The following is a 9,950-nucleotide window of genomic DNA, read 5'->3' on the forward strand; positions in this document are numbered from 1 at the left end:
TTACATCGTAAGAATGAGCCTTTAAGGGTGCCTAGATGGCTCAGTTGGTTAAGCAACTGCCTTCGGCTCAGGTCATGATTCTGGAGTCCCGGGATCAAGTCCCACACTGGGCTCCCAGCTCACCGGGGAGTCTGCTTCTCCCTCTGACCTTCTCCCCTCTCATGCTCTCTCCCATTCTCTCTCTCAGATAAATAAATAAAATCTTAAAAAAAAAAAAAAATAAAGAATGAGCCTTTAAGAAGTGACAGCTTGGGGCGCCTGGGTGGCTCAGTTGGTTGGGCGACTGCCTTCGGCTTGGGTCATGATCCTGGAGTCCCGGGATCGAGTCCCACGTCGGGCTCCCTGCTCAGCGGGGGGTCTGCTTCTCCCTCTGACCCTCTTCCCTCTCATGCTCTCTGTCTCTCATTCTCTCTCTCAAATAAATAAATAAATAAATAAATAAAATCTTTAAAAAAAAAAAAAAAAGAAGTGACAGCTTACTCCTCCAATTTCACTCTCTTCATACTCTAGAAGTACACACATATACTTCTAAGTTTCAGATGTCATTATTTAGATATATTCTAAATAGCAGGAGAAACAGCTATCCTATCAACCAGGTAGGGCTACAAAATAGTCTCTGAGGTCTGACTAAAATAAAATAAAAAGAATAACAAGAAGAAATGTATCCACTAGGGCTGTTACACCTGTCTCTTCACAGTGGCAGACATACTTACATCCATTAATCCATATCACACCAGTAAAAAAGGGAGAAATGAAAAATCATAGCTAGGGACTCTCCCTGCCTAAAATAGGTTCCATACCAGGAATGATAATGTGACTCACTCTAAGGCTCCAGAGGAATGTTTTTGGCTTCTGGCCAAAGGAAATGAGCCAAGTTACAGATACTCTAATTAAAAACTGGACTGAAAGCCTTCCAGCTTGGATTTGACACAGGACTCCAGATGGCAACTGCTTCCTGACACACTACTGGCCTGGACTGAATTCTAATTACTGTTCTATGGCTAGGAAACAGCCTATGCCTTCTACTACTCCTAAGCCAATGGTCTTAAGCACTAGCATTTGATAATTTTCAAGTAATACTGGAGGAAGAGTCCCTTCACAAAATAAATATGGGAGTGACAGCAAAAGAAGACAATGATCAGATTAATGTGTACAACATGTGCCCAGAAACTCTCAAATCTGGGCTCCTACTTGGACTTTCTGAAAGGAAATATTTCAAATATAGAATCTAGTTTTAAAATATTTATTTATAAGAATGAAGATGTTTCCCAAGCTTATTCACTGTGTGTATTTTTATCACTACACTCAATGTAATTATTAGTTTATTCATCTGTTCATTTCCCCTAAATAAACTGTGAGCTCCTAAGGCTGGGGCTGTATCCTTTAGCTCTGTATCCCCAGTCTCCAGAACAGGGCCAAGTGTATAATAAGCATTTAACACAGATTTATTAAATGAATGTCAATGAAAAGGCTCCCCAACACATCAGGTATGTATGGAGTGAGTACTGGCATTAAGTTAAGCCATCCTTCTCACTGGAATGGGATGTCATGGGCTTTTAATGATATAGTACAAATACCATTATACTTGAGGTGGATTATGGGTTAATATGTTTTTGAGACCTGATATGAAAACATAAAGGCAAAAGACGTATTTTAAGTAAGTAATATATAGTAATATATAGGTAATTCCCACAAGATGGTACCAAAGCACTATAACCCAGAACCACACATAAGCAACTATGTCATTTGACTACCATGATGACATTACATTTGTTACAAGAGTGGCCAAAGACCATGACGTCAAGTTAAGTGACATTATTTCTCCCACTCATTCGAAAATACCTAAATAAGATCAGGACTAAGAAAATGAATTAATTTTACATGGTTTTTATATATAAGTTGTGAGTAAATCCATTAATGTAACTAAAAAGAAAGCTAATGCTCTAGAAATCCCCATAATTTATCATTTTGTCCAGTGGCACTTAACAGGATATCAGTATTTTGGGGGAGAGTGTGGTACCTCACAGTTCACGTGAATAAAGAACATACGTTTCATTTTCAGCTCCGTTGGTCTTGCTTTTCCTCTGTTTCTGCTCATTGGTTGCTGGAGGGGCTTGTCCCATGGCAGGAGGTTTCCGCTTCGCTAACATTTTCCGTTGTCTTTCTATCTCTTCCCTCTGTGAATTTATCCTTTCCTGCTGCCTGAAGATATAAAAGATGTTGCATAGAAGGTCAAAAAAATTGTAAGACAGCTGCAGAATACACACAAATATCTTGGTACCCACACATTTTGATAAACTTCAAAAAAATAAGCCCCTTTAAATCAAGTAAAGATTTGATTTTAACTTCAGGTTGGAAGAGTCAAATAACCGACGACAGAAAGATTTTTTTTGGAATGAGTCTGTGCTTTAAGACAGTAGTTATGATTATTCTCAGAACAGGAAAGTAGGCAGGAACAATATCCAATTTTCACTGTGACCTTATTTTCTGACTCAAGGAAGAATTTTTTTCTCTCTCTCTCTTACTTTCTTTTAAAGATTTATTTGTCAGAGAGAGAGAGAGCAAGAGAGCACACGCAGGGAGAGCTGCAGAGGGAGAAGGAGAAGTAGGCTCCCCAGTGAGTAAGAAGCCTGATGCGGGACTCGATCCCAGGACCCTTAACCAACTGAGCCACCCAGGCACCCCTAAACTAAGGTTCTCAAAAACAAGTACGTTCAGAAAAAGCACAATGAGGCCTTGCAACTCGTAAAAACTCCTTAGGGAATGGGACATAAAATGAACTCACAAAAAACATATATAAAGATTCTTCAGATATCTAACACCATCACCATTAGAGGATTTCCTAATAAGAAGTCTGAACTTTCTATAATAAACCCATTTGCAAATTAGGAGTCAGTAAAAATATCAATCTAAGAAAACCACTTTCTCTCATGTATGCCTAACAGATATTAAGGTTTGGAGAGCTGGCATATTAAAAATATACCAAGATTTAGGATTAATCATTTAAAAGACTAAAATCTTTAAATCACCTACCCTAGTTGAGAATCAAATGCTAGCTCCCTTCTCCTTCTCTCTCTACCATGCTTCTCCCACCTCCTTTATTGATCCCATCTTCATTTCTGCAGAATAATGGAATCTAAGTTTTTTTTTTTTTAAGATTTTATTTATTTATTTAACAGAGAGAGAGATAGCGAGAGCAGGAACACAAGCAGGGGGAGTGGGAGAGGGAGAAGCAGGCTTCCTGCCAAGCAGGGAGCCCGATGCGGGGCCCGATCCCAGGACCCCAGGATCATGACCCGAGCCAAAGGCAGACACACCCAACGATTGAGCCACCCAGGCGCCCCGGAATAATGGAATCTAAGTTGTTAACCTGTTTTCAAATGAGATCTATTCAACCCTCTTCCCTGAACGAACACTGCAGTAGTCAGTCTCTTGACCTTCCCTACAGAATGGCAACCAAAAAAATTCCAAGGTAGATGCCCACAGTTTATGCTCCCATATCTGTAAGGACAATACTGTGAGCAAGATTAACCTAATCAAAGCATTGTAAATAAAAAAACCATTCATCTGATAATACAATCCCACTGGGATCAGGATGAGCTGGTCACTAATGTCAATTCAACAGCAGAATGGAATCATAACTCAAAAGAGTTTTTGTCTGAAAAAAACCTCTTAACTATCATTAAAGATATGCCTCCCCACCAAAATACATGTATATGGCTTGAAAGAATTCTGGATTGAGACTAGAATCCTTAGGTAAAATCACAATCCTCTCTCTGACTCAGTGAATGCTTCAAGGAAAACAATGTCTCAGAACTGTCTCTCAAGAGGAGTTTCCCAATCAAAAAACTGGTAAAATATCTTTGGCTCCTTTTCTATCCTTTCATGGACCATGTGAGTGCAAAGCACAGTGAGCTCTCTGGAGATAACCATACAACATATAGTTTAAGCTATAAACTATAGTGGGCTAGCGGAGTGCTATAGTGTTTTGTTTTTGAAGATCAGTTGCTTTGGAAAATTGAGATTTTTAGCAATCACCTTTATTAAGCATAAAATAAAACTAATTTACTATTGTTTCTAGTAAGAATCCAAAAATTTGATCTGTAGAGACCCACCAAGAAAGGGGCCCCACAACCATCATATATATAAAGCATAAAGACAGGGAAAAATGATGCTAAAAACTTGGGGAAATCTTAAACTGCATATTCTGAGAATGAGAACACTTGCTTGAACATAAAAAAGGATGCACCAGAGATCACGATTATATATAAAAACGATTCCTACATTAATTCTTGATATTCTTGAAATGATTTAGCTATTTATACTTGCAAATAAAAATCATCTAAAGATAGTCCCATCAGTGATACTTCATTTAGGTTTATTTTGGGAGTAAAGTTGGGAATTACATCAGTAAACGGTAACTTCTCTTAGAAAAGAACCATGTCTTATCAAGCCTTATACCTCCAACACATATGACAGTGCCTTTTAGAGTTGATCCTTAAATCCTTGCACTGCATCAATTTTAGAGAATGGTTGCCATTTATCACCCATAGAAAGAGAGTACTTCCACTATCTTTTACAGAGGTATTGATGATCTGATAAATCCGTCTCACTCCAATCTAAATAACCCTATTTAAAAAGCCATTACCTCTAAAAGAAAACAAAAGACAATCAGCCTTAGGCCCCATTACAGGCTGAAGTAGGTCACCTAAAAAGATATGTTGAAGTTCCAACCCCCAGGACTTCAGATTATAACCTTTGGAGATAGGGTCATCGAAGATGTAATTAGTTAAAATGAGGTCATACTGGAGTAGGGTAGGCCCTTAATTCAATATGACTGGTGCCCTTACAAAGGGAGAGAAGACACAGAGACACACGGGGGAACACCGTGTGAAGATGGGAGGCAGAGATTGAAGCTATGCTGCCTCAAGCCACAGAATGCCAAAGAATGATCCTCCCTAGAGGCTTCAGAGGAAGTATGGTCTGTTAACACCTTGGGTTGGGATTTCTGGCCTGGACTGTGAGAGAATAAACTTACGTTGTTTCAAACCACCTAATTTTTGGCATTTTGTTACAGTAGCCCTAGGAAATGAATACAGGCACCTTCAACGGTAAAACTGTATTCCAGACTCCAACCATACTATACATAACCAGTGACAGAGGTATTAAAAAACAAATGCACATATTTTTAGACATCATTTTAACCAAATTATGTATCATGGAGTTTCTTATATACAGAGAATAATCATTTATGAGGATATCAAATATAGCCTTTACAAATGAAGAATCTCAATTTCTGCATTAAAACTGAAAGGGAATTAATTTATTAAAGTGAAACTAGAAAATAAAATACCTGTAATTAGTAGACAACAGCCAGAAACAGTTGCCCAAGAAAAGAGATGGATATTCTGTCATTTATATGACCTAAAACCATGAAAAAATGCTATCCACCTAGGAGGAACAATCCCTAGTTAAGGATCTAATTTAGACAGTCCTAACTGCTCTGATGGCTCTACACAAAGTCACCATTTTGTACTCTGTGAAAGATTTCCAGAACCTTCTGGGCCTCAGGGTGGCTGTTTACAGAGTAAAAAGATAAAATACTGCTATCAGCTACAACTGTGAGCACTTCTCAAAAAGAAAATTAATTACATTTTGTATCTCTATACAAACACACTATTATTTTCAGTCAAAGTCTTTAGACATTTTAGAGACAGCCATCTAAAGAGTAACCACTGTCAGGAGTCACCATCACATCTAGGACTCAGTCTGAGCACTAGGTGGCTTTGGCCAGTATTGGGGATATAGCTTCCGGTCCCATTCTAACGAAACTGGTGTTCCACTTCCGGGCAATTTGCAGGCCCTGGTCAGGGTGTCATGCCTTGGCGTACAGCCATTTCCACTGCCTGGTGCATTTCTGCTCTCCCCAGCCACCTATGCTTAGCACTTGGAGTGGATGTTGTTCTGAGCCTCTGGCACCTGCCCTAACTCAAAAGACTTTGTTTTTCTTCCTGGGTAATGTATCTTTGACTCAATAGCTAACCTCTTATCACACCAAATTACACATACTCAAGGTACATGTGTGAGGCAAAGACATACCTAAGCCAAATGGAGGGTAATGTATCACATATAAAAGTGACTGCTAATGTGCAATCCAGAGTTAGTATTATTAATAAGATCAGTATCTGTACTTTATTTCAGTTATAAATTTGTTGTTTCTTTATGTTTCATTACTATTAAAGGAGTCCCACACTCTCCAATTACTGCTCAGTAAGTTACTTCAGGAAGGAAAAAAGGAAAAGCAGTCTATGGAACCCTCCAACTCACGGTGACCTATAGATCAAATGTCTGAGAGCCCACAGTTAAAAACACAATGCCCTTCCCCCCAGGCTCAGATGAAAATAATCTAACAAATAAAGACAAAGAAATAAGATATACCAAAAGATACTATAACCTAAAGATACATATATTTTTTAAGTCCAGAGCTAATCTTAGCTATTTACATAGTTGGAATTTTAGGATTATAAATGTTAATTTCCTCCTTGAAGTAAATACTTGAATGTTTCAAACCAAAGTTATGATAAAGTGAAAGAGTGCTTAAGATTCCAAGTTGCTGACAGATACACACTGTGGCTGGCCCCCAGCCTGAGCCCATGCCTTTAAGGGAGCCACTCTCTAATGACTGGACACCGTCTCCTTAAAGGGCCTCAGGGGCATATCCTGTAAGGTTCTTCTAGGGTTTTATTTTGTTTTATACCTAACTCAGGACGTTCTTCCTTAGGTCCTTACCCATTTCATTTTTCTATGGACCCAGAATCAACATGCTTACTGACTCCTCGTGAAAAATCATTACATAATTAAAAAGATAAGTCCTCGATTTCTCTTCCTTAACTTCAGCAATTGGTTCTTTTTTTTTTAAGATTTAATTTATTGATTTATTTGAGAGAGATGGAGGGAGGGAGGGAAGGACAGAGGGAGGGAGGGAAGCCGACTCCCCGCTGAGCAGGGAGCCTGATGCGGGGCTCGATCCCAGGACTCCAGGGTCATGACTTGAGCCGAAGACAGACCTTTCACCGACTGAGCCACCCAGGTGCCCCAAATTCTGATTCTTTTAAACTTTAATGTAGAACATTTACTATTTCTCTGATTACTTTTGTCATTTTTTCTAGGACTTCACCTCATTCCCTACGTTTCTTTACACATGTAGGGACTAAAGCTGAATGAAAAGAGGACTACCATGGCTAGAATTTTTAATTACTACAATTACAGAAAACTTAAAGCAACTTTTTTTTTTTTTTAAAGATTTTATTTATTTATTTGACAGAGAGAGACATAGCGAGAGAGGGAACACAAGCAGGGGGAGTGGGAGAGGGAGAAGCAGGCTCCCCGCGGAGCAAGGAGCCTGATGTGGGACTTGATCCCAGGACCGTGGGATCATGATCTGAGCTAAAGGCAGTCGCTTAACCGACTAAGCCACCCAGGCGCCCCTTAAAGCAACTTTTCATCTGCAATTTAATCACTGCAGTTCACTTACTTGATAAGGTTCTGGAAAGCATAACCATCTGTCCATTGTTCAGTAAAAGAAGCCCCATGTCGAACGGTGGTAAAGTGGCCCAATCTCAAGCGGTCTTGCATGCTCTTATCTCTACACGCCATCTTCTCTTGTTTTGACTTAGGGGAAAGGACAAATAGAAAAGAACTTTATTCTCTGATGAGAACTCAGATATAGCATGGTGTTTACTTTCCGCACTATACTGATCAAAGTTTAGTAACTGGCTGACTCTACATGGTCTTCAGGAAGTACCCTAAAACTTTAAATAAATTCTCTGTATTAATGGAAAAAAGTGGTTTCCTTTCTATAAAATTAATGAATTAAAAGCTAAAACAACATTCTCCTCAGTATCTTTGACATCAATAACCTACTTCCCTTTGTCAGTGCTCCCTGTCTTTTTAACAGCATTCCAAAGACTTCAGCAGAAGCAATCACCAATCTGTTAGAAACCTCTAGTTTGTAATAATTTATTTCATTAGCAGTACTGATATCTTTCAATAGACTATAAATAAGTACTGGGATATAATAAAATTTTTCAAGAAATAGTTACTAATAACTATTAAAGTCAAGTCACAGCTAATCAATTACTCTAATAAAGGAAACAACAGCCAATTAAAGCAGTTGCATACAAGTGTATGTCAACTTAACTTTTTTAAGGCACAAATTATCACATTATTATATATGTAAGTTACTCTAATTACCATCTCTAAAATGGAAGAGTAACTATTACTAAAGGTTTGCAATAGTAACAGGATATGCACTTCAAATGATCGGATGAATGTACGAATGGAGGAGAGCGACACTGCAAATAAATTCAACTAGGCCAAGCTGTCCCTGTCCAATCAACATTCCATTCCAAGCAAGGCACAACCAAAAACAATGCCCCAAATTATCACTCTGGATGCTTGAGCCAGTGTCCATTAAGAAAGAATTCTAACTGTCAAATCATAAGGAGTCTTCTCCTAAAAAGCCCTACTTTAAAATGTTTTCATCTCAGGTAAGGAGTGAGGAGCTACAGCAATGCCACACCCTGAGCATCCGGGGATGCAGGGCTCAGGCCACCCCAACACTCACCTTTTCTATAAGGAGTTTCTTGCTCATTGTCACACATCGATTTAATCGTTCTTTGTACTTTTCTAGCACCTTTTGCTGCTCATCAATCTGCCGCCTCAAATCACAGTTGGCCTTCAAGGGGAAAACATTTTTTAAATTAGCTCCAAGGAAGACAGATTAATACATCAGCAGCTTTTAGGGAGTCCAAACATAATTTCTTATTGCTCAATCAAAAGCAAAATTAAGGTTCAAAGAGCTAAGAGTAACCAGATTTAAAAAACAAATACTTCATTCCTTTAGTCTCTCTTCATAAACTTATCTATTTAGTAAAGATGAATTGTTTCTACAAGTGGGCACGTTTTTCTACTGATCATATTTTACTCCTCTCAAAAGGCAGTTACAGGTAAATCTAGTACATCACATATACCTAAACTGTCGCAAAATAAAAAAACCTACAATTAATGAGATGTTTAAAATACATTCAAAAGGTGATTAAGCACTTTATAGCACTCACAAAATACTTACAAAGGATAATTAAACATAAAAAAATTACAGAATTTTTAAAAAAACCACATAATGTTCTTATGTTCAATTGTTCTTTTTCTATTCTTGTTTCCAAAGAAAGAGAGACATGAATTTACATAAATATTTCTTACCAGAGAAGCCAGGCACACCCATGCCCGCATAAGACAGAACTAACAAACAAGATGAATACGAGGTCCCGGTTCTCAAGAATGCCAGAATGTAAATACACAGTTAATTTAGCTGTGGTCAGGAGAATGGGCTAAATACTTTGAAAAAGTCAAACCTCCTACAATAACAGAGAAGGGAAGAACCACTAACCCAAGGTCAATTTTGACTTGCAATTTTTAAACTTATTCTTTTTTTTTTTTCTTTAAAGATTTTATTTATTTATTTATTTGAGAGAGAGAGAGAGAGAAACAGCATGAGAGGGGACAGGGTCAGAGGGAGAAGCAGGTTCCCCGCCGAGCCGGGAGCCCGATGCGGGACTCGATCCGAGGACTCCAGGATCATGACCTGAGCCGAAGGCAGTCGCTTAACCAACTGAGCCACCCAGGCGCCCTAAACTTATTCTTGTATTAACAAAAGATCTCTACTCTTTCAGGAAATAAATGCTACTTTATAATAATGTGCTTGAGTTGTGAAAAAAGATCTGGCATTTCCCAATCAAATGACAGAAGTGTTTCTGAAACACTAAAAAGCACAAATGGAAGATATTACAGCACACGCAATTTCTGAGACTTCACAGCTTCATTTTTAAAGTGGCCCATGTAGGGCGCCTGGGTGGCTCAGTTGGTTAAGCGACTGCCTTCGGCTCAGGTCA

At 38.6% G+C, this 9,950-nt stretch overlaps 1 protein-coding gene across 8 annotated transcripts in view; it reads right to left on the reverse strand.

The window, feature by feature from the left end:
* Nucleotides 1-9,950, reverse strand: part of TLK2 (tousled like kinase 2) — a 115,382-nt gene that overhangs the window by 28,723 nt on the left and 76,709 nt on the right. For all 8 annotated transcript variants that reach the window (XM_081804752.1, XM_081804751.1, XM_081804750.1 and 5 more), the window contains 3 exons: nucleotides 8,627-8,737; nucleotides 7,535-7,671; nucleotides 2,050-2,202 (listed from right to left, as the gene is read on the reverse strand). In XM_081804752.1, the coding sequence (XP_081660878.1) occupies nucleotides 2,050-2,202; nucleotides 7,535-7,671; nucleotides 8,627-8,737 (401 nt within the window). The remainder of the gene's footprint in view (nucleotides 1-2,049; nucleotides 2,203-7,534; nucleotides 7,672-8,626; nucleotides 8,738-9,950) is intronic.

The sequence above is a fragment of the Leptonychotes weddellii genome, chromosome 15 (genome assembly GCF_054177405.1).
Source record: "Leptonychotes weddellii isolate Sample4059 chromosome 15, ASM5417740v2, whole genome shotgun sequence".
NCBI lineage: Eukaryota > Metazoa > Chordata > Mammalia > Carnivora > Phocidae > Leptonychotes > Leptonychotes weddellii.